Below are 25,642 nucleotides of genomic sequence, written 5' to 3' on the forward strand. Positions count from 1 at the left end.
TGATTTTATATAAAGCAGGCGCCTACGCGTTACGCCCGCAAAAGAAACAGTCTTTGCCTTGCATGCTTAAATTGGTACAATAACCCGGCTTTTCACAGTCCTCACCTTGAATTCCCTACAGCTCTCTCTTTAGTGAATAGCTCCATGTAAATTAAACAAGGCATTTGATAAGAGAATGATCTGGGATATGCTGAATTCCTTCCAAGGCCAAGACTTTTCACAGTTCCACCTGTGCGGAGCCCGAGTTTGCTTTATGTGCCCAAGATCAATATTATTTCCAATTATAGCTGATCAAATAATATTGATAACAATAATTTCCTTTAACAATCTATCCAAATAGTCCAAAATACTCAAACTTTAAGAAGAATTCTCAAAGTCCCATCATGCTGAAACGTGGAACGAGCGCATTCACAAGAAACACTCTGATCCCTAATCAAAGAAGCCAAAAAAAGAATGTAAATCCACTTCTTCAGAGACGCGTAATATCTTTGCAGCTAAAGCTCATCTCCCTACAATACACATCCACCTCTGGTACTCTCTCTCCTCTTTCTCTATACGTTATTTTTCTGTACACCCCGTCCCTGCTAGATTGTAAGCGCGCAAGGAGGGTCCTCTTTAGGCACCGTAACAGATTGCCTTAGCCCGTCATTTCTAGCTTTGTCAGATGTATGCATTATAAGGGGCTCTGCATAATTTAATAAATAAAAAGAACGGTAAGGACTTTTTCTAGTACTTTTCCAATATTGGATGTAAATCGTTTCCATGGCTGTTATATGTAAATAGGCACAGGTAAGAGTCCAGGTTTATTTTTTTTTTTTTTCAATATTTCAAGAATCAAAATTACAGAAGCTGGGAGGATAAGTTACTTACCGGAGATGGCATTTGTGACGGACATAAGAGGGGAATGCAGAGCCGGTGTAACACCCCACACGGTATGATAGCCAACAATTCCAGCGAGACCAAAGGTGGTCACCATCTGAGTAAAAGCAGAATGGGGAGAAGCAATGCCCAGTCCAAGGAGCGTGGTCAAGCCTAGGAGAGACAAAATAATAACAAATGTTACACTTTATAATGAAAACTATAATTATTTTAGGGCTATAGAAAAGCTTTTGAGCATTTACATAGTCTAGCAGCCACAAAGCAGTTTAAGAAATCTCAGGTTTAATCTACGTATTAAGTGGACCACTAGCTAAGGAAGCCACCATGGTCAAGTATTAAAAGACTTGCAAAACCCATGAGATCGTTCTGATATTGCCAATTTATAAGTTTATTTTCTATTATCATGAGGCCCGAGCCCTCTACTTTCCTTTCTTGCAGACAAAAAAACAAAACAAAAAAAAGCCAACATTTAATTAAACAAAACGAAAAAGCCCTTTGCGGGAGCGCAGTCCTCACCGGCCGTGTATGCAGAGGCGCTATTCATGGTCTTCCGGAACGGGGAAATGGCAGATGCTTTTTCGGCTTCCAGTTCCGCTACCGTTTTATGTTTAACGGGAGCCGCCTCTGGCAGTTTTTTAGGTAGAGGTGCTGGAAATATAGTTTTTCCGTCCTAGAGACAACATAAAGTGTTAGAACAGTCACAACGAAACAAGTAGAACCGCTCAAATCACAGACGAGCCGGTTTGCTCGGGTCAGAGTTTCATGTTAATAATCCATCATACAGATTATCCCGCCTATATCCAAAGCGCCTGTCATACATTCTGTCCAATTTCCAAAGCTGCAGGGTACAACGTTTCCTCCAACGAAAAGAAATTGGGCACCAAACCACATAATCCAGGGCCAAGGAGCAATCCGGCAACACACGCTTCTGCTCGAGCATTAACATTCTTAAAAAAGCATGACGTTTTCCGTAAATACTACATTTTGCGGCCCAGTGTGCAGCATAAAGGCTTTAATTTGTATTTAAACACTAAAAAAACAAACAAAAAAAACTAATTTTATGCGTACACCATTTAAAAGCAACCTTAGCCTCCTTTACGAAGGACCGGTGTGATTATTCTGACCCAGTATATTATTGCATCCCTTTTATTACGCTACTCCCTCTTTGGCAACATATTTTATTGGGGTTACAAGATAATGGTAGTATATGAGGCAACCAAAAAGAAAAAAACCCGTAGCCATGAATCACAGATGAACCAGGCTTACTACCCAGCTCACGTTAAGCTGATCCATACAGAGGATGGGGTATTGTAGCCATATGGCAAACACGCAGCTGCTGGGAAAACAACCTTATCTGACACCGTGTAATGTAAGACTGGAGACACTGGAGAATGTGTGTTGCAATCATTACCTAAAAATAACAATGAACATTTCCCATTTATTGCTTTAGAATAACATATTACAGTGTTATTGTTATATATGGCTCTGGGTTTCGAGAGCGCTTTGTAATTTGAACCAAAATATTTTGTGTGGAGCTGGCACTCGATTCGCCTGATTAAATTATGTAGACACACAAAGCACATGGAGACTCGCAGGGAGGTTATCCCGGTCCAGACTTTACATCAGGATTGCTATCCTGAGACGCGGAGTAAAAAAGGGGGAACGATAAATTTGGTTGACGTGGAGCAGAGTCTACAGAGAAAATCGATATTTAGGTATGTTGACACAATAATTCCCTGCTGGAAAGACACCGTGATGGCCACAGATCATAAGGAAGAGCTTCAAGCGACAACTTTTAAAAGTAATGAAGACATGGCTGCTGCTTTTATAACGTCCCAAAAAATAAAAAACACACCCACCTTCATGACTGTAGTTCCTCTGATAACATGGCCCATGGTGCCATAATCAAAGTCATCCTTCAGGTCATAGTAAAAGTTATCCTTGTCGGGGCTGATCGCCTTCAGAAGCTTAATGATGTTGTTTGAGTACAGGGTGCTTGCTTGGGTAGCCATTCTGCTTGGGAAATCTGTGTATCCAATATGCGTTATTCCCTAGCAGGGAAGGAAGACATGATCCCATCACAACACAAAGGTGTTCAGCGATACTTATCGGTACGGTTTGTAAGCAAGTTAATGTTATCGGCTGATATTACATTTAGAAGCAGGCATCTTTGTTTATGACCGTTGTACTTTTAGAATGAAACCAATCTGTTCTTTCAAAACCCAGCCCAGCTAATATTAATCAAACTGATTTGTGGACCTTCTGTGGTTACTAAATTTGTTTGCAAAAATAAAAATAAATAACTTTTAGGAATTAAAGTCAAAGAAAACCTTAAAAAAGGAATCTTAAGAATAAAGATGGGGGGTCTCGGGTTATTCGCTATCGGAGTGATGTTTGATCACCCTAAGGAGATCTTTAGAGTCAGCACCATGGTGGGTTGAAGCGGATTCCCGTACGATAAAGAGGTAAAATAAAACATTGGGATTTCCCTACACTAGGTGTGTAATTAAACGTTACCTTGTAAACATAGAGTTCTCCAGGCTTAGTAGTTTCAATGTTTCCTCCTGCCTCAGAAGCCAGGTCAACCACAACGGAGCCCTCCTTCATCAGATCAATCATGTCTTTACGGAACAATACGGGCGCTCTTTTACCTAAATACATTTCAAAAATCAGTATTTTACACAATTCAACAGATTATGTAAACTATCCCTTTATGCAAGCAGAGGAGGTTCAAGCGTTCATTTAAGGGAACAGCGAATTAAAGAGTTAAGTCTCTTATTTGATTGATAATCCATACGTGGATATTAAACAGTAAGCCGACATTGTCTTCAATATTGTTTAAATTTGTACTGAAGCGTCAATCTCCATTTAAAGCGACCGTCTGATGCCACAAACAATCTTACACAGGAATTAATTATACATCCCATAAGCAGCCAATTAGTGGCATGAAAACCAGAGCATAAATGGAGTGTTGTGATGAACGCGTATTAAAAGTACTTTAATATGAATAATACTAGCGAGGCTGCCTGGACGCTGAAGAGTACAGTATCCACCAGTATCTACCGGGAATCAGAGCCGTCGTGATGATGATGTCCACATCTTGGCACTGCTTGGCAAACAGCTTCATCTCTGCTTCAATGAACTCTTTGGACATTTCTTTGGCATAACCGCCTTGGCCCTCTCCGGACTCCTTCAGATCCACCTCGAGAGGCTCAGCTCCGAGGGACTTAAATTGTTCCAGTGCGGCAGCCCTGTGGATTAAACACGACAGAATGGTTCACGCTGCTCTTCTCCATCACCACAGAATGTCTTCGTGAGCTAAAACAGAACACGGAACTGATCCTGGAGACCACAAACCACATCAGGTTTTAGGAATGATTAATGAGCCCAATTTGCTGAGAACAGATTACTACGCGGTTCTGCTTCAGATCTGGAGTACAGTTTACGGCCCTAGGGGGAGACCGGTGAACCACAGACGGTAATTATTTTCCTTCCTTCTGCATGTTCAGTTCCTGACTTTAAAGATTATTGTAACTCACCCAACTACAAGACTCTGAGTTGTCATTTCATAAATTGCTCAGCGTTAGAACACAATTTTTTTCTTAAAACTAAATAATTTACACACATCACCGCAGGACATATCTGTGCAGAATTTAGGAGACTTCCCCATTTATAACACACTCGGCAGAAAGACAATAGAAACAGAAGTGAAGCTCCAAGTAATGCACACCTGGCCCACCTGTACTCACCAACATGCGCATGCTTCAAGGTTACAAATAAGAGGCGGAAAACGAGGGTTTACAATCCGCGACATACCTGGTGTCGAAGCCACGGACGATCGCCCCCATAGACTTAGCAGCTCCTGCGGCAGCCAGCCCAGCAACACCACCTCCGATGATAAGGACCTAAAGGGGGCGATAAACACGCAGCGTCAGTATTACGAATCGACAAGGTCCTCTCACTGATCCTAATTGTAGACTGATTCCCTATACTATAAAACTAAAGCTGGTGACCATTCTGGCTCCTCCATTGTAGAGTTTTTACGCAAAGGTAAGACATCAATGAGGCAGCGCTAGAGTTTTGTTTCTCAATCCGTGTCACTGTTGGAATATGTAGACTTATTTTACCTGACGCAGAGTTTACCGGCAATGTAAATGTACCTAATTCCTGGTGATGAACCCAGTCCCCTTAGGGATCTGTGGCTTTCACGGGGAGGAAAAAAAGATTTAAAAAAATTAAATAGAGAGAACAACTAGTTAAGATCACAGTTCTCTTAGCATAAAGAGAAGGTGGGTTTCTCATACAGATTAATTTTATTATTAGGTACACAGAACTATTAAGTGTAGGATAGAGAATTCTAACTTCACATAATTTTATTTTTTTATAGTTTTCCAGAGATTAAAGTATCTGCGAGACTATAATTCTCCACGTGAAAGCCACAGATTCCTCCCAGACACTAAATAGGATGTTTATTTAAATTAGCGAGATGAAACAAATCAACATACATTTTCTTTTTTAATCCACAGACAAAGAAGTACCTGCAGGTGATTACTATCTTATCCTTTCTAATCAGACAGGGATAACAAGGATTTTGTTTGGTAATGGTCCGTAATGATGACCATTTGTGTTTCAGAATAGGTGGCTGGTATCTAGAAGGTATACACACACGGTCATAATATCACCGTCACAGCGTTTAGCTTTACTGTATTTCCTGAAAACCTACAGCCAATGTTTTGTTCAGAGGTTTCATTCAGGGAAGCAGAAATCCGTCTCAATGAGACAAAACTAGCATTAAGCATCCAATTTTCATTCCTAGAAGGGTCTCTCTTCTCCTTTTCATTCTTCCAAAATCTTCCTGAACCGACCATCAATAATCATTAAGGTAACAGGGTGGAGAACTCTCAGCGCAGAAACATAAGACGGATGCTCCCATGGTATACATTCAATGTGGGTATATTATCAATTTAAATCCGTACACAATACATAGGTTTATTTGTGTGCACTTAAGTGTAAAGTGACAGCTATGGCCACTGAAAGCCACTTTAAAGGAATGATCAAACGATCAATACAAATCAGGATTGAACTAAGTATATCTGCAATGAAATCCTAATACAGGACACGTCAGATATACTTAGAATGACTTGTGCAGAAAGATCCCTTGTGTCTTTCCAGAAGAGTCCGTCCACAAGAGCCGAGAACTTCCCTCCGGACCATCTCTGGCATGTTGTGAAATCGGAAAACGCTTCTTGGAACAACAGCGCCATCTGCTGGCCACACGAAACACGCCTTTGGCAGGAATCAGTCACTCAATTCATAATTCTATTCAATTCTATAATTCTATTTCACAGTTTGCAAAATAAACCTATGTAAAGGTGTTTACAAACTCAAGCAGCAATATATAATATAGAAGCATTAGAATCCCACATTCTGAGCATTCCAAATGGAGCAGCCATCTTAGCTACTTAAGATACACAAGGTATATGTAGTTAGAAACAGAGGAATTTATAGTTAAGCTTCCCCCTGGAGTGAGAAAGTATGGTTTTGTATACAAGTCCACGCATGCGCCGTACGTTGCACAATTCCCACAGGTTTTTGTAAAAGCTTACCTTTGCTGGCGGGACCTTGCCAGCTGCCGTGATCTGACCGGTGAAAAAACGCCCAAAGTTGTTTGCAGCCAAAACAACCGCTTTGTAGCTGCAGGGCAGGAAAGAGAAAGAGTCATTTAATACAACGAAGACGCAACAAATCCATCCCTCAAGCTGATCAATTTTTGTAGACGACAATCCTCTCATAGCCGTCCTTACAGCGATAGAACGAAGGAAGGTATCCTCGCATCCGGGGTGCTAACTGCTTACGTGACGAAATGGCTCTAACGGATGATACACGTAACTTCTACATAAAAGATCGTTCATTAGCATCGCTAAAACCCGAGTAGAATTTCACACTCATTTTAGATCAATAAATAGATTAGAAAAAAATAAATAAATAAATAAAAAACACACACACACTTACTTAACCCCTTCAGACCCGGGGCTTTTCATAGTCAAAAGGACCAAAATATTTTTAGTCATTTTTAATATACGTTTGTTAAACCATAATTCCTCTTTTCCATATTGGATGAACCTGCTAAAACGTTACATCCTTTTGTTCAGGAGAAGTAGGACCTTCTTTTAAAATCATAGACATACACAAAAAAAATTATCAGTGATAACAGATGAAAATCTAATTTTTGTAATCTTGCTTAAATTTTCTTCTATACCGTGTCACAGCCTAACAATGGCCCAATATTTGTTCAGGAAGATCTACTGATTACAGTCATAGCTCAAATACATTTTATGTTCCAGAGGCCCACATCCATGCGTTATATTGTACCCCACATTACAGTTTAATGCTATTCTATTGGATTGTATTTTTTCATACTTATAATGGAAGGGCAAAGGGGCACTTTTTATATAAATTTGAAAAAATATTTATATTTTGTTCTTTTTGTACTCTTCCCAGTGCTCAAGCCCCCTCTGGGGATCTCTCATACATTTTTTATGCGAGTAAATAATGCGACATCAGTAGATACCCTATCAATTTTTTCCCTTTAATTTTTGTTTTCCATTTTTTTGGAAGGGGAAAACTTATTTTTCTTCTTCTCCTCCTCCTCTTGATCAGTTTGTGCTGATCATGATATGATCAGCAAGCAGGGCTCCATAGCGCCTGCAATGCCAATTGCAATAATTACGTCAGTCATCAGGGGGCGCAATGGGAGAGTCTAGAAAGACCCTGCTGAGACACTCCTGTGGACAAGTGAACTTCCAGTGGGTGTCAGCAGTGACCCCCTACCAGTGAGCAGGCATTCCTTGAATGACGGTGTACCTGCATTGAGAGCCTGATCTCCTGGGTAGCGTACCTGTAAGTCCTAATGGGCTTCTTGTAAGAGGTTTTAAGGACGTACAGGTATGTCCTAAGGGGACTGAATGAGTTAAACCTTTCAAGCAGCAACACTAAAACTCATTGCTTCCGTGTCCACCAGAAGGGTAAAGTCTCATCTTTACATGTAGCTACTGACATTTCTTTGGCCCTGAGCCTTAGTTTTTTTCTGTACATATGAATGTTTTACTATCAGTTTCAGAGATACAGCCCGTTAGCCTATCTAGTATCCAGACAGGCTGCCGTGTCACAAAATACAAATGACATACTGAGGGTAAACAGGGAAATTTTACTATTTATATGATACAGAGGCTGCCACATGAGATCAGATTGTGTCAGCCATACTGTACACGGCACACTGAGTTTCTGAGATAAGTATAGCTAGGCTTTCGCGGATCCATACGTATTTCTCACATGGGTCTGGCCTTGTACCAAAGTATTTGCTTGTATCCATTCAAGCGGAAAAAAGCAACAACCAAGATAAAAATGTTCTTCTATAGGCAGCTGGAAGATAATCCCTGTTTAAGTTACGGCTGGCGAGAAGAACACAGAAGAAGTTACCTACCCTGCAATGTTTGCCATGGAGCTCAGCGCATCATATCCCTGAGCGATTGTAACACGTGGCACCTGGTCCATGGCCAATACAGTTGCCTTTTTCTCCGCAAGTTTGTTGAGCAGCTCTGCGTTTTGTGCAGGGTAAATAAAGCTGATGAGGGTAGACGAAGGTTTGAAGAGGTCCACTTCATGCACTCCCAGCAGCGGATTTAACATGGGCGCCCGCACCTAGAAAAATCCAGTGGATTAGGGAACAAGGCAAGCGGTTCGGTGCTGCAGTAAAGCTCAGAAATGAGAAACAACACTGATGGGGGTCAAACCTATGACGGGGGTCAAACAGCAAGCTGGTGGAAGTGCACACAATTTCCATGACACATAAATTTACAAAGGAAGGCAAGGACAGCAAAGGAAAATAAATAAATAAAATATATATATATATATATATATATATATATATATATATATATATATACACACACACACCAAACGCAGATACGTTTTATAATACATATCCACGTTCTAATTTTAATGCTCAGTACACGCACTACCACTCACAAGTTTGGGGTCACTGAGAAATGTCCTCGTTTATAAAAGAAAGCAAATTTTGTTCATTAAAATAATGGATTTTTAATGGAGTATTTTCATAGGTGTACAAAGGCCTTTTATTATTCCATTTTTCCGATGCCACGTCATGTTCGCAAATCCAAGTTTATAGGCTAATTGATCATTAGGAAACCCTTTTGCAATTATGTTACAGCCAGACATGTTCCTTGTTTTTCATGACCCCAAACTTTTGAACAGTATTGCATTAAAAAAAAATAAATTAGGCAACAAGTTTTAATAACTAGATCTCAGGGAACTAAGACTATATAGTCTCTTCCAGGGATAGTAATGATGTCATATTAATAAAAATAATATTTTTTACCTTCAGGACCAGGTCCGACCCCAGCACTTCCTTGGTCCCCTGGATTACGGCACCAGCTTCTCTGTATTGGTCATCTGAGAATTTGGATGCATCACCTGCGCCCGCTTCCACCACAACATTGAAACCTTGTTTGACCAGAGCCTGTACCCCTGCAGGTGACAGCGCCACTCGTCTCTCGTTCTGGAAGATCTCCTTGGGCACGCCCACTGTCAGCTGTTTGTATGGAATCCCTGGAAAGAGAAAGAATATATGAGACCAAAAACGCCAGAAAACATTTTTAAACAAGTCATGAGCGGTGTTAGAAACGTCACACACAATCATCGCCAGGGAATTTCAATGTGGTGTTGCCACAGGATGCCATTTTCAACCCAAAATAGGTTTGTCCTGCTGGAGTTGCCCGTTACCGCAAGGTGGAAACAGCAGTAAACGGCAAACACTAATAACCGGACCATCGAGTGCGGAGGCTTGGAAAACGGCCCGTTACACTAATGACCTCAAGAGGAAATGTCAATAAAATAACTAAAAGCTTAATTAAATATACGTTTTTCACGGTCAAGACGCCATAGATGAGCCCGTGTAGTTTAGGGCTCGACACCAATGGACACTGGAATCTAATTTTCAAAACACTCAAACATCTGGCAGCCCGTAGGACAATTCTGGGATTATAGATGCTAGAAGAACGCCACCTGCAAAACGTGAACTTTAATGTTTGGTGGACTAGGTATAATGGTCCTAGGAAGATTTTCCTGGTTCTAGCTTTATCCCTTAGCTCCGGGAAACGAATGTTCAAATAAAAGTGGTAAAAAAAATTATATATATCTGTGCTTCTAACTTTCAGGTAAAAACAAAAATATATATATATATATATATATATGGAAAATATCACACAGATTCCCAGGTTGCTGCTAGAATGATAATGACTAATAAATTCAAAACAAGCAAGAATCCAAACATACCATTTGAAAAAACAACTAAGACATAAAAATTGGGGACTCATTTACACTACATTGCCAAACACATGGGTTATTAATATTATATTGCCCACAGAGGGCTTTAAGTTTCTTGGGAGTCTCACTGGGTTATAATACACTGCAGTCCCACTGATTTAGCTCCTTTGTAAGCAATATAGCCATGAAAATTAGATAGCACTCGCCAAACTTGGGGTAATTTGACGTAGTGGCGGGCTTCGAGATACATGGCCATATAGCATGATAGAATCCCCAATATTTATGCCTTAGACAGGTGTTTTTTGTTTTGTTTTTTTTTTTAACTATGTTGGTTGGTATGCGCTGAATTCTTGCTTTGTTATCCTCAGAGATGGAGAGCAAGAGGGCCACCTGCTTGTACTTGCCCCACAGGCCAAGAGTTGCCAGCCCTCACTTGAGGGTGCTGTCAATTTTTTTGTGTTGGTAGGTTACAAAGAAGTTGCGGGATCGCGCATAAGAATTTGAATGAGGAGCTCTTGCTTCTTTTGACCTATCATACAATTTAAAGATTCATGGATTATCACATTCTGAAATACAATATATTATGTATGTGTTAATAAATATATAGACACACAAATATAGAGTTTAAAAGAGTTATGGTATTTAAGAATGTATGGAATATACAAAACAAATTTAACAAAAGACAAGTCCTTCTATATATACAGGGACCTTGAGGAAAACTGTTCCGCTCAAGGACAGCAGAGGGCAGCAGAACACAGAAAAAATTAAATTGCCAGCCCTGCCATTCTTTGTAAAGACGCAACCGCTTCTTCTTACAGCATAGAAAAGACACAGTGGGAACTCTAAACTCACCCGAGCGCCCATAGTATAGTAAACATACACCTAAACGTATCGCTGCTTCACTCCAACCATTACGAACCAATAGATTCAACAAGGTTTGTGATTCTAACAGTTTTGGTGGTCTTGTCACCATAGCGACCGATGGGATGTTGCTGCTGATTGGGCCATTCCACTGGAACAAAATCACTTTTCAAACTTTGATAAAAGTTACTGTTTATACGTTCGGCCCAGTTTTCTAGCATGAGAACAGATGTGCTAAGTTAGCTTGATATAAAAAAAAGTATAAATGCTAAAAAGTCAATGAAATAAAATGGTTTTGTCATACATAGCATAGGCTTGGGTGTCATGGCCTGAACGCAGACAAGCTGTCACACACATTAGGTACACATTGAGGTTACCTGGTTTTACGGGCTGCTGGCACCAAAGTGCTCGGTGAGTGCGGAACATGCGCAGGCATGGTGTCTTCACAGTCTGAACCTTCAGGGAAATAACACTGCTGAACAGGGGACTTGAGCAGCTGGTTGCCACTGATCTCAGGAGGCCAGCCATGGTGTCCGGATCTTACGGCCTCGACGCTTCGCAATTCCAACCTGCAGAGAAACAGCACAGCAGTATGGATTATCACACCAGTCAATTAACCCCCGCCTCGCAGCAAAAGGCTGAAATATTCTTCGAGTCCTCGTATTTATGGAAGAACACATTGCAAAGAGATGAACAGGTCTACGCTGCAGATAACGCTTACAGTCCACCTGCCACCAGACAGTGCAGTGTGTGGTCAGAGATCTCTCGGGAGAACAAACACGGATCATGAGGATTGGATGCATTTTATCGGGAGCAGGCGAAAGCATGGAGGTGCATTGTGGGAGTGTATATTGGCACGATGACATCTCATTCTGATTTAGTGGTTTCCTTCAGTATGAGAAGATGCTCAAAGCTTATCAATTATCAATAATAAGGAGGTGATGTTTCGAGGAGCTCGCCAACCCTGTTTTCAAGTTACTGGAGTGGCGTGAACCCCAACGCGTTCCGCTGCATGCAGACATACATACTTTAGCTGCTGGAGTGAGTCTCACCTAATCCCTCCCCAGTCGCCTCCACCTAAAGCAGGCAGCATTCACCAGTATACCTGTGCGTGCCCTCAACTAGGGCTGCAACAACTAATCGATAAAATCGATAATAATCGATAATGAAATTCGTTGGCAACGAATTTCATTATCGATTAGTTGAATCGATTATTATCGATTATAAAATGAGGGTTTTTTCCTAGCAAACGCTCTGAAAAATCCCCCTCATTATATAATCCGTTTAGTCTGACTCACCGTCTCACAGCAGCAGCTCCTACTTACTCCCCCTCCCTGTAATCACTGTGACAACTGGCCCCGCCCCTTCCTTCTCCAGGCCAGAACCACATGGCTGTGACACTCATCTAACTGTAAGTATATGTATATATATATATATGTATATATGTATGTAATATATATATATATATATATAATTTGGGCTACTGAAAGTTAGGGGAGGTGGGGGTTAATTTAGGGGCAGTTATGGTTAGTGGGGTGTTTAGGGTTAATTTAGGGGCAGTTATGTTAATAGGGTGTTTAGGGTTAATTTAGAAGCAGCTGTGGTTAATGGCGTGTTTGGGGTTAATTTGAGGCAGTTGTGGTTAATGGTGTGTTTAGGGTTAATTTAGGGGATGCTGTGGTTGATGGGGTCTTTAGGGTTAATTTAGGGGATGCTGTGGTTAAGGGGGTGTTAAGGGTTAATTTAGGGGCAGTTATGGTTAATGGGGAGTTTAGGGTTAATTTAGGGGAATCTAAATCCTGGGGGCAGTGAAGTGACATATCTGGGGGTATAAGGCATATACAGTATATAAGGCATATGTGGGGAGGGCAGTGTGGCATGTCTGGGGAGGACGGAGTGGTGTATCAGGGTGTATAAGGCATATCTGGGGGTAGAGTGGCATATCTGGGGGTAGAGAAGTGGCATGTCTGGGAGGCAGGGTGGCATGTCTGGGGAGGATGGAGTGGGGATATAAGGCGTATCAGGCACAGTGGCAGATGTGGGAGGCAGCGTGGCATATGTGGGAGGCATTGTGGAGTGGCAGATGTGGGAGGCAGCATGGCGTGGCATATGTGGGGAGGGCAGGGTGGCATGTCTGGGGAGGATGGAGTGGTGTTTCAGGGGGTATAAGGCGTATCAGGCACAGTGGCATGTGGGGGGTAGAGTGGAGTGGCAGATGTGGGAGGCAGCGTGGAGTGGCAGATGTGGGAGGCAGCGTGGAGTGGCAGATGTGGGAGGCAGCGTGGAGTGGCAGATGTGGGAGGCAGCGTGGAGTGCTGTGGTAGGCAGCGTGGCATATGTGGGGGGGCAGCATGGCATGTCTGGGAGGCAGCGTAGCAAGCCTGGGCTCAAATGTGCATATATTGGGGGGCTGGTTGGGAAATAAAGACAAGAAATGTATTATCAAAGTTTTTTTATTCTGCTGTTTGTATTTAACATCATTTGTTTAGTAAATTATTTTAAATAAATGAAAAATTTACATTCGTTTTTTTTATCCGATTAATCGAAAAAATAATCGGCCAACTAATCGATTATTAAAATAATCGTTAGTTGCAGCCCTACCCTCAACTAAACTCCCATTCTAGTCAATGATTAAAATCAATGAGTACCGGCAGCCAATCACATGTCTGTTAGCTGAACACGGATATTTTGCCAACATACATATGACAGGCTAGGGTCGACAAATTTGGCTTGGATCTAAGAGCCAGCTCTTTCTTTTCTTCCGTAATCATGTTATTTTTATATATTAGCTAACCTGGTTCCTGGGGTTTGTTGAGCCCTGCCATCCACTAACATACATGTAGACACGCTAACACCATACAGTAACAGACACAAGCTAACATTCTGCACTCATGTAAACACTTTACACCAATAGATACACTCTAACACCATAACATATACTGTAAGAAACAACGCCATACACGCTAGCACTACACTCATACACATGCGCACACACACACACAAAGTATACAGACTCACAATGACACTACAGTACACACACACACACACACTACAGTACACACTGTACTTCAAGGGACTGCACTTCCCATGACTCCGCTGTGTTTCTGGGCGGAACAAGAGAAGAGACGCTTGTGAGGGAGCAACTCGAAGGCGGGGCTGCGCGGGAAATCTGCAGTTCAGGTAAGGGAGCGGGCGGGAGTGGAACACATGTGGCGGGAGCGGGTGAAAGGAAAAAAAAAAAAAAAAAAAAGACAGTCCTGCGCAGGGCTCAAGTACACACAGCGACACTACACTCTCACCTGCACACCACTGCCTATCTTCTGCCATAATGAATCTGGCACACTATGCTTTCCTGAGGGAGGCCGGTGAGGCAGCCAGTGGGGTCGTGTAGCGGGCACTGTGAGCCGGCTGAGCACCTCATGTCACCTGCTACACCGGATTCATGATGGCAGCCCTGCAAACCCGTTGGCACAAGGAACTGCTTTCTAGTCGCCATGGTGACCTGGCGCTCAAGGTTTGTCGAGCCCTTTGATAGGCTTCAGTGTCATCAATAAGTGCTAATGAGAAGGTATAGGAAGTCTGCATACTTACACTTCCTGGTTTCAATCAGTTTTCCAACTTTAAACATTTCATGTTCCAATTTACACAAAGCAACAAGCATCAAACTCCATCATAAAATAAAATTAGCCGGCGTCGAGGGCAAAAGCCACCTAAAATTTACCTAAACCACGGCATGAGTCAGGCGTCGCTACGCAGATCAAAAGCGTGATACTACAGCAGCTGTACATGCGCGAACCTTTCCGTTATAGCTCCACTTGGAACAAGGTCACTTTGCCTTCGACCTGTTTTACAACTATTTGCCAGGAAGGAGAGAGCGAGGAGGTCAGCGCATTCACTGCGAACATTAACAGAAAAGGGAAAGCGAGGGCCGCTCACAGCCGTTAGAGGCGATAAGATAACAAAACACAGCTACTTCGTAACTTTTATGGACACAATTCTCCCCAAACAGCTTCTGGACACGTAGTTCCTGCGGGGGCAAAACCAGCGACAACCAGCGCTCTGTTTACCAAACGTGTCCCTTTAACGGAAATCCAAGCTAATCGTCATGGACGTTAACCAAGTCAAAACGGGAGATTTAGCTATTCTATTCTCCCCATACAGAAGAAATCTCCAGGATTGTAAGTGTTAAAAGGCACAGGCGGGTTCAAGGTTTGTTTGTTTTTTTTTTTTTCACTTTTTAAACTTGAAGAAAAAAAAAAAAAAAAAAAAAAAAAAACTAAAAAAACATACGATTCCTCAGGCAAGAATCCAAGTAACGTGAGAAAAGCTTTCACTGTTTGCGCCGACGTACGTCAGAGGAATTTTTCTAGGTAACGGCGAGTTCAGCGACGAGCGGCTGCCAAAAACACGAGTGGGACCGGCCGGGTAAAGTCCCGCGGCACAGAAACACACACACAGCCTGACGGCACGTAGTAACCAATCAGCCAGTTTTATCTGCCGTTTCACTAAAAAAATATTACAATAATACTAATAATCACCCAAAAGTTTGAAGTTGACAACCAGAGGTATTCTGACACAGGGCCAAACATCACAGAATGACACCGTTTATTTCCACCCCAGGACATGCAGAACTCGTGAACCGTTTACACCCTCCAAGACCTGGAGTTGCACACCCGTCCTAACTGCTACGGTACAAGAATTCCCAAAGTGGGGTCTTATTCACTAAGGAGAGAGAGAGATGATTTCAAATCCTTGACGTCACTGTAACACCACAGCGAGGATCTTCTGCAGAAGGAGCTTGGATGGTCTAGCTTGGATGGTAGAATTCAGGGGTGCGTAAACCCCAGCCTGCGGCCCTCAGGGGCTGCACAGGGGTCTCAATCATACCGTTTATTGAAGGACTTGTTTTCAGGTAGGGGTATACAGAATTCCTGGCTTGTTTAGTTGGGCTCCTCTGGTCTGATGCATTAAATTATGCATTATACAGGGACGGCCCAGACCTTCTTACTGCTAAAGGAAAACAAGAAGCGCACTTCACGTGCCGTGTTATTTCTGAAAAAGACGCAAATCCAACCTGGACGAGTAATTATACTTTGGGGTCATTTCTTCAGCTTCTGTAGCTGTGGGGACAATTAGACGCTGAAAGAAAACCCTGGTTTTTGGGATACAAAACAGTAAATGAAATGATATATAGGTTTAACGCGTGCTTCTGGGAAGATTGTTTACCAAATAATGACCAAAAATCACATTTCTTTTTTAAAAAAAGCCAATTTTAATAATCTCTCTACTAAATAGTACAACAAACACACGGGTGGCATTTTAAAGAAGTGAAGTCTGGAGCTGCTGCTGGGGTGGGCTACCAATACGGCTTCTTCCTCTGCTGCGTGTTCCGGACAACAGAAGTAACGTGCGGCGTAAACTCTTCTCCACCAGCAGCCTACAACCTTATAAGGGACATCCGAGGGTCCCTGACAGCCCCACAAGTAATGGCTGCAGGCAAATAGATCACATGTCAGCAGAAACCACAGCCCCGGCACTGAAAATAGCCAGCACCAGAGAAAGGGGCAGCCAGGGGACTCAGCAAGAGACCACCACGAAAATGTGAAGGGGTCACTCATCACAGCGCATACGATGGCCGGAGCGTCGCTCTACTGGGGTAGCAACCCCTATCCTAACCGCCCTTCACTCGGAGACACAGGCGGTCGGCGGGCGCACAGTCTGCGTTTTAAGGTCGTAAATAAGGCAATTCTTCAGAGCAGTAGGTAAGAAAAACAAAAATAGCAAAGTAAATATGAAGCCAGTCACGGGGGGGGACGCTCTTTCCAGGAAAAGGCTGGCAACAATACTGTTACTGAAGGTAAAACTCGACAGCCAGCGGAGCGTTCGTACTCAGAGCGTTCCTTTCTCCGAACCAAAGAGACAACTGATAACATCCAGGCACCGGTGGAAAGTTTTACTTAAAGGGGCACTGCAGCCACCGCACGCACTCCGGTGCGTTCAGCAGAGGCCCGGTGCGTGCAAATGCACGGGGGGGAGGGGGTATTCTGGAGATTGCCCTCACCCCAACTATTCTCCATGCAGAGAAAGTTATTTTGGCCAGACCTGTTCATACGTGTGACATCATCACACCCAGGCAGCTGCAGCACTGGCTCTAGGTCTGTTCAGGATGAGGCCGGCAGCTTCTACCTCAGATAAGCACGGGTGTGATTCACAAAGTCTTTTACAATGTTTTAGAGCCGATGACTCTGCAGCCATGCCTCTGACAGTACTGACCCGGTCACAATACACACAGCCCCCCACATGTACCCAGCTTAACCGTACCCAGTAACGGTAACCTGAGCCAGGCCTGTGCCACTGAAGGCTTGCAAGCGCTTCCTACACCGCCTGGGAGTTGCCTAGCAACCCAGGCTGCGTCACTCCCTCAAGGACAAACCAAGTGTAACCTACCAGCAGCCTCCTCTGCCTGCTGTGCCTCGGGACGGTCAAGCAGTTTGCGTCGCCACGTCAGGAAACGCCCCCTAAGCGAATTCGCTTTTATGATTGGCCAGATCGAGCGAGGTGAAGCTTCTATTTTTAAACAAGCAACGCGGCAATCGCCCGATTGGCTAGCTCCCTGTCAGTCTGCGCGCCGGCGGATCTCATTCATCGGACACCAGGCGACCCTCCATACATATAGACTACCAAATACAGGCATGCGCTGAGCGGGGCCCCACTGCACGTCACATGCTTATTGTATATATATATATATATATATATATATATATATATATATATATATACATACACACATCACATATATATTATACACATGTGTACATATAATATATAAAAACATATATACCACACAAAGGGGCAGCACTGCAGCTGTTTGTAGGGCTGTCGCCTTTAACTATTGGCATTAAAAGGGCTGCACATACCATTGTTTTAATGGGCTGTGCAGTCCTAAGCGGCAATCTGCATGCTATGGGCACACACTTGATTCCAGTGACTGCAGGGCACCTGTTGCCCAGTGGCAGTCGGTGCTGTGTGCGTCTGCCGGTTTGCACATTGGATCGGTCTGCGCTACAAACTAAACGACATGGTGCCAAGTGTCACCTTGGTGCCATGACCCCTGGGGTAGTAAAGACCTTGGCACAGAGTGTTTTGCCCTTATTTACCCCCTCAAAGAGATGAGATAAAGCAACGTCTCCGCATAGAACCTTTTAAGGATGATACGTAAAGCAGAAAACAGCAGTGCGTTTATTAAAGCCGCAGAAAGGAAGTTTAATGGGGGGCAACACTGTGACCCTAATGCAGAGGCAGCCTTCACAAGCACATTACCCCAGACAGCGGCCCTCTCTGCACTCCTAAACTGCCAACGAGTCAATGCTAGAAACTCGTATGGGATCTGCAGCAGACCAGCTGTTTGGCACCCCCCATAGAGACGACTCCGGAGAGTGATCTCAATCTCCCACCCCCGGGTCCAGATGTTACATTCACCGTAACCCGGTTGCAGTAATTCCCGTCCCCACTCCCGGGTCTCTCTGTTAGTTGCCTGGACCTTGCGGTGCACTAACCTTAGAGCCGCTGGCAGTGAAGTCCGCAGAGCCCTGCACCTCCCGCTCCGGCCGCTGCAGGCAGGGGGACTGAGAGAACAAGCAGCTGGGGAGTTTACTTAGTGCACCGGAAGGACTCTGGAAGCAGTGCGGGTCGCCGGCGTCACGTGATCGCCTTTGACTCCTCCCCCTCCAGACTGTGTAGCTCCTGTATGCCAGGCTCTGCCCTTGGTGCTAATCTGAGGTGCTACTGCTGTGGGGTCATTGGGCCATTGGCAGGGCGCTGGGCTTATAGTTAATGCTCAGGGACCCGGTGACGTCCTCCAGCTCTGCAGGGAATCTACTAAATAGAACATCAGACCCATTATCTCTAGTACTGCCAGTCAGGGACATATTAACAGCAGGCCTCACCCAGGGCTGCACCACCAGCTGCCCCTCAGTCCCTGAGCGCTGGGATATGATGTCATATCCTGGGGCACCTGGCGGAAATTAACTGGAGGCTGTGGTGACAGGGTGGAGTCCTCCATAGCATATCTGCCTATAGTCCTGATTTACAGGGTCCTGTACTGTTAAATTCGGATAAGTCCCAGCATAAAAATACTGCATGTGCATAATAAGTTATACCATGCACAGGAAGTGCTGTGTTAAGCTGTGTATGTCTTAGAGACACTTGCAGCCTAAATGCAGGTAAATAAGCTCCAGGCCCCCCGGGACAGAACGGGGTGGGACCTAAAGTAGGCGGAGAAATGTAGTGTTATATATCCCCTCCCACATCTGGAGTAAAAGTTGGCCGGTACGCCATAGTGTCAGTTGAGAAGCTCAGTGACCTTCTAACCGGCCCATTGAGCAGCAGCACCGCACCGTGGCAGAGGTGCTCCTCCCCCTGTAACCATACCTGGGAACTCTCCGGAGATTGCTGGGTGAAGCACCGCTTCTCCGGGTCAAGACCCGAATCCTCTGGGTCGCAGGAGCGGGGTCTTGGCGTGCCCCGCTCCCCGCCCATTTTCCCTTTAAATAGGGGTGTTTTCCCACTGCTGTCGGCAGGAATGCCCCGACATCATCGGGACCTCCCACTGATGTCAGGAGCACCTCCCTCTGACATCAGTGTGCAGTCCTGGCCGCGTCCCGCAAGGGAAGGCTCCGGGTAGCCGGAGCCCAGAAGTTCCTAGGAATGCCTGTAACAGGTAGCTTGGCCAGAATACATTAATTTCAACCTTCGAAAAAAGAAATACCTGAAGAAACGTCAGACTGTGAAGGAGGAGGGCAGCTCCATGTCCGCGGCTATTTATTTTGTTGTTTAGGATACCTATTGAAGGACTCGCGGATTACATGCATTCTTCTTCAGTGGGGCGTCGGGGACATTTAACGGTCCCTGTAAGGAGTGCCAGCATTTATTTTTCAGTTCCGCAGCACATATTGTCACAGCACAATCAGTGTGGAGTGAATAATTAAACAGCAAAACACAATTCTGTATCACAGCAATAGGCTCGCTCAGGCGTTTTATGTGTGAAGAGAGATTGTGAGCCAGGCCTTCTCATCCAACATCAGTGCCTGACCTCACAAATGCTCTACTAGATAAATGGGCAAAAAGTCTCAAAGAAACACTCAAAAATCTTGTGGAAAGCCTTCCCAGAAGAGTGGAAGCCATTATAGCTGCAAAGGGGAGACCAACTACATATTAATGTGTATGGTTTTGGAACGGGATGTCCAACAAACTCATATAGGTGTGATGGTCGAGTGTCCGCATACTTTTCATGTAGTCTGTTTGTATAGATAGGAGATAAAATGCAAGAGCATCCGGGGTTATATATAAAAAGTCATTCTAGAGCAATGTTTTAAAACTGCACCAAAAGAACCTATGGAATGTTCTTGTTGATCGGACTTTTTGACCAAAAAATAATTGAAATGCAGCATGTTTTACAGCTAATGGTGTTATACGTAGCGCTGTCATACATGTATGGATAATTAGCTTGTATGTACAAATATAGATGTCTGCAATATAAAAGCTGAGGTTCCTCAAATATTATTCACTGTGCATGCAAATGGCTAACAGCAGTCCCAATAAACAGACAGCCAACAACCGACACAGAAGCCTCGTTCCCAGGACTGCTCCAGACATTGCAGGACGGTTTGCAGGTATGGCACAGTGTAAAAACAGAGATATACTCTGACATTAAATGAAGCATTGAAAACATTCTTAGTGCTGCTGAGTGCCTAAAGCTTTCGCAGAATGAATTTATCCCGGCCGCATTCTTTTTACTGATCAGGAAAAGTCATAGAATGCTTTCTTAGTGACTTTCACTAAACTGAACCCGGCCAGAACAGGCGCGATCAGGCCCCTGCCAGCAGCCGCAGACTATCTGCATTTTCAGCTGTGATCATCACGCCCGCCCGCTGCACTGCGTACTGCGCCGCCAAATAAATACAAATAATAAGTATTGGGTGACATAAGCGTGTGACTGGCGCAAGCAGGGACCGCCGCTTTCTCTGCTTGGTTATTGCTTGTTCTCCAGAATCTGCAGCCTGACTTCTGTAAATGACCTTGCCTCGCTTCACATTATGTCTTCTCTCGCTCTGTGTACTTCCGTCCTCTATTTCATGGCACCTGTCCAAATAGCCGTGGGAGGGGTGCCGTGTGACAGACGAGCATTGCCTTTCACAGCTGCAGTCCCACTGAGCCGCAGGGAAGCTTCCCTGCCAAGCAGTGACTGTGTTAATGACATGGTCTGCGAGCACAAGGAGTTAAATGTCATTAAACTGTACCTTCATAGAACACACCTTTCAATTGGGTTTCTGAAAGGGGCAGTTTAATGTCTCTGACCGCCCCACTTAAGAAGGATCCAGCAAGCCACAGGGCAAGCACTCGAGATGACGACAGGCTGCCAATCAGTGGCAGGAAAGCGCACCCATTTAAATCAACAAGAGAACTTGCCACACATACCCACTGAGTCTGAATAGACCCCCCCGTCTGCAGTGACAACGAACCAGTGCTGTCTGGAGGTGAGTATTTCACGTGCAAGGAGATGTGGTTTTATATGATTAACTCTTGCATGGACTCCAATGCATTCTACTTGATGGAAATTAGAACTTTAGTAGAAATATATGTATTTTATAATATATATATTATAAGTTGTTAGAATATTCTTTGTCTTGAATATCTAAGCTTCTCCAGTGATCAAACAGCAATCAAGACCACAGCTTCAAAGTTTATTAATTAGGTTTATTCGATGACAAATTATCAATTCATACAATACCAATGCTGGAACAAATGTTGATAAAAGGTACTGTAGGCTTAGTATCTTGGTGAGATGAAAATGAGAGCGTGGAAAGAGCGTAGAAAGAGCGTAGAAAGAGACCTTGTCTTTGTAGTCATGCCAATTTATACCCCTTTACATTTGGTTAGGGTATACGTAACAGAATCCTATTGGAACATTCATATGATACACCAGCATTCCAAGACCCTCTAAGTTACGTCACTTAATTGATACCATATGTTCCTAGCACTCGAGTTGCATTCAGGCCTAAAATGTGCAGAACAAAATAAAAGTATAAAAATGATTTCTTACATAAGTCACCCCCTAACTGCCTCCATTAAACCAGGAAGCATTAGTATACCTGGGAACTCTCCAGGTTAGATGCAGAGTCTCCAGCTCAGTTTCCTCTTTCCCCAGGTCGGGGAGCGCTGTTTAGCTATGCCCACTCCCAACCAATTTAAGGCTGTCTGGGCCTATCCCCGCCCCTGTGCACAACCTGCCCTGCCTGCACGACTAGCTCTGCCCTATAAGAGGGAGAGCTCTGGGTAGCCTGTCCCTGGAGCTTACACTTCTTATACATGCGTAAAAAGAAATAGAAGCACCGGCCAATCACATGTATGCTATAAAATCACCAGCAGTCAGATAGCGTGTGTGATTGGCAGCTGCTACCCCCCCCATTGATCTCCATGGGAGCTCAGATCACAAAAAACACGATTCTTGTGCAACTAGAAAATAATAATAATGCTGTTACCATGGCAACATAGTGATGCTGATAAGGCCATCCCACTGATTGTTCTGATCAGATCACTTTGCACAAGGACCTCTGCTTTGGTGAAGGTAAGAGTAGCGATGCTTCAATGCTTAGTTAAACATTACATGTTTTATATTCCTTTAACTATTTTTGGAGTTTATTATCTCTTTTCCTTATTTCCACAAAATAAACTTTTTTTCCACTTTCATTTCCTGTGCACTTATTTTTGGGGGTAGATGAAGGAATTTCCATCCGAATTCTCCTCTTCACACACGGTACAAATATTGCTCATTAAACTGACCCGGGAGGACGTTCCGCGGCCGGCGAGGGTTTGATGATGCCGCGGTAAAAGGTCGCTACTCACATGAATTACAAAATATGACATTTTGTACTTTGCACGGATCTTTGTCAACAAAAATGTAGTAAACTACTAAAGCGATGAAATCGATATTATTTATCTTGTAATGAAAGGAGGCATAGTGGGTGCCCCAAAAGCGGGACAATGGGGCAGCTACTCTGGACAGCACAACCTGAAAATCAGGACTGTCGCACAAAAAACGGGACTGTTGGGGGGTATGCAGTTAGTATTTAGTACATACAAATGCAGGGGAGGGCTGGTAAGCGGGAAATTGCCCCTGGATTGCTCTGATTTTAATATTTTGGTACCCCTCCTGAAGTATTCTTGTGTTCTCCTTGTAACTCCACATAGAGCCGCCGGGGTCTCTAGTTTATCAATGTTTTATGGCAGAATTTACAATACATCCGTACTGGACCCTTTATAGGCTTTCTGTGTGCAGGAGATGCCTGTAAAGTGCATAGAGAACATACTGTCTCCTAAATGTGTTTTCAGCCTTTTTTTTAGTATTGGCTCACTTAGTGAGACTTGCTCACCGGGGCTTACGTGAAAAAGTTTTTAATATGTCAGCAGTAAAAAGATCTTAAAACATTCCTCATATCCAGTACTTGGTCTTTTGTAAATAGTTTTAACTAAAAATGTACGTTCTCTCACTACGCCCAACTAAGATCCCATCTGTCAACAGCTGGAGCGCTGCCTCTTGCCCTGTTGGGGGCGCTGAAGAAGAATCAAGTGGATTTTGTTTTAAAGGGACGCTCCCTTGAGATTGTTTCGTGTGAAGCTCACCAGGATACACGCCAGCATTTATTAACCCTGCAAAACGTTCGATTTAGAGAAACATGGCGACTAGACTGTCCCTTTAACTGGGGACACATCTAAATATGCAGTATAGGCTAGAAACATTTTTTATGTATTTATAATAGATCGCCATTTACAGGCACAGTTTACTGTCCCTGATAGTCCCACTACAAAGAATGTATATTAGAGTACTTTAACCCTTTAGTACTAGGGGTTTTTAGTACCTTAAAGCAGGGCTTGAAAAACCTCATGTCGCCAAGAAATCGCTTCCCGGTGTCTAGGGTTTTGCAGGGGAGCACAGGGTTAACTGTTCAAAAGTAGAGCGTGCCCCTTAACGCTAAGGTTCACATTGTCCTTTACATCCACTGGGAGCCACCAACGCCCAATCAGCAGAGATTCATATAGCCTTGCATTGCTGATCGCAATGTGTGTGATCGGCTGACAGGGGGAGCCAGAGATCCCAGTAGAGTTTGGACAGACCCTGCTGGATTTCTCTTCTCTATCTTCCAGGAGGTGTCAGCATTGACCGCACAGCTGCCATAGGCGTGAAAGTGCAAATGACGGCTGGCGTGTCCCTTTAAAGAAAAAAAAATTGGTGCCCAGATTTAGAACGCACCTGACTCCTGTCCCTGATTGGCAGCTCACGCTCACAAAAACCTTTACACATATATGCTGCATTGGATCAGACTCGGTAACCGAAACCAATAAGTAAAAATGCATGTAAGATTATAATATAACATAATACCCGGGGGTCTGAATTTAAAGATATGGTAACGTCAGGGAATAAAAGGAAGGAACCCTGATGCTTTTATAACGCGCAGAACATTTCGTGCAGAAAGTGAAACCGAGACAAAGGTGGAAGTGAAGCAACGGCTCGTGTAAACAGGAGAGGCTTAGTTCCAGCGCAGGCAGGGTTAAAGGGTGCTAATTTAAGGTTTGGATCAGCTCGCAGCCACCCTGGGGCAATAATCGCACCGGGGCTGTATTGTGGAGAGAGCGAGGTAAGTGATCTGACAACGCGGGCCCGGAAATAAAAGTAAATGTTTGCGGTTTATCAACAGATATGTTTAACCCTTTAACCACCAGGCAGCTGTAGTACAAAGCGTTTTAGGATAACGATTCTCTTTTCTTATTAAGGATGTGGTGGGAGGCCGGGTTATTATACCATCATCTGGAGTTGGTTACATGGGGGGCAAATAAATACAGCAACCAGGTGCCGCCGACCCAAGGCTCACGCCTGGAACATAGAACGGGCACAGTGTAGGGGGGCTGGGCAGAGGGTAAGGGTTACCCTTAATCTATTATCAATGTGAATGGTGACCCCCAACTAGCCCAGCCCTGATGATCATCGCATTCAGACCATGCCTGCGCAGGCTCGCCCACGATGAACCTGCTTTAAACAGGGCCATAGAAGTGGATGTGCTGCTAGCCAGAATGGGTGTACGTTATGAACAACACCGGTAAAGGGAGGGCGTGCTAAAATTGTGGTTTCAATTCCCTCACTTCATTATGAAGGCCCAGCACTGGCAAGTTCCTCGTGCAAGAAGAGCTGATCTGGCCCTGTGTAATGTATAATTCAGAGCATGGGGAGGCATTGGATTAGTCTCACAGATTTAACGATACATGATACAGGGCCAGCCTGCAGAAGCTCACTGGGGTTGGATTTCATCTCCGCCTCTGGCGCCCCCGTCAGGTTTTGAGCGGCACTACAGCTTCATGGCCCGGGTACGGACGCCTCTGCCGATTCTCCAGTCTGTAGGCGGCGCTGCAGTTCAGCGGCTGTGCTGCGGATCCCGCTCTCCGGTCCTCCACGCCGCTAGAGGCGCTCCTTGCCCGTGCTCAGCGCTTTAGTCCGTGACAGTGG

At 44.2% G+C, this 25,642-nt stretch overlaps 1 protein-coding gene across 1 annotated transcript in view; it reads right to left on the reverse strand.

Annotated features, from left to right (window-relative positions):
- Positions 1-18,773, reverse strand: part of NNT (nicotinamide nucleotide transhydrogenase) — a 38,162-nt gene extending 19,389 nt beyond the window's left edge. The window contains exons 1-11 of the mRNA XM_053448078.1: positions 18,642-18,773; positions 11,463-11,654; positions 9,278-9,507; positions 8,363-8,580; positions 6,486-6,573; positions 4,696-4,784; positions 3,943-4,130; positions 3,397-3,530; positions 2,739-2,930; positions 1,396-1,549; positions 871-1,032 (exon numbers count right to left, since the gene is read on the reverse strand). Coding sequence (XP_053304053.1) covers positions 871-1,032; positions 1,396-1,549; positions 2,739-2,930; positions 3,397-3,530; positions 3,943-4,130; positions 4,696-4,784; positions 6,486-6,573; positions 8,363-8,580; positions 9,278-9,507; positions 11,463-11,613 — 1,606 coding nt within the window. The 5' untranslated portion in view covers positions 11,614-11,654; positions 18,642-18,773. The remainder of the gene's footprint in view (positions 1-870; positions 1,033-1,395; positions 1,550-2,738; positions 2,931-3,396; positions 3,531-3,942; positions 4,131-4,695; positions 4,785-6,485; positions 6,574-8,362; positions 8,581-9,277; positions 9,508-11,462; positions 11,655-18,641) is intronic.
- Positions 18,774-25,642: the final 6,869 nt, after the last annotated feature.

The sequence above is a fragment of the Spea bombifrons genome, chromosome 1 (assembly GCF_027358695.1).
Source record: "Spea bombifrons isolate aSpeBom1 chromosome 1, aSpeBom1.2.pri, whole genome shotgun sequence".
NCBI lineage: Eukaryota > Metazoa > Chordata > Amphibia > Anura > Pelobatidae > Spea > Spea bombifrons.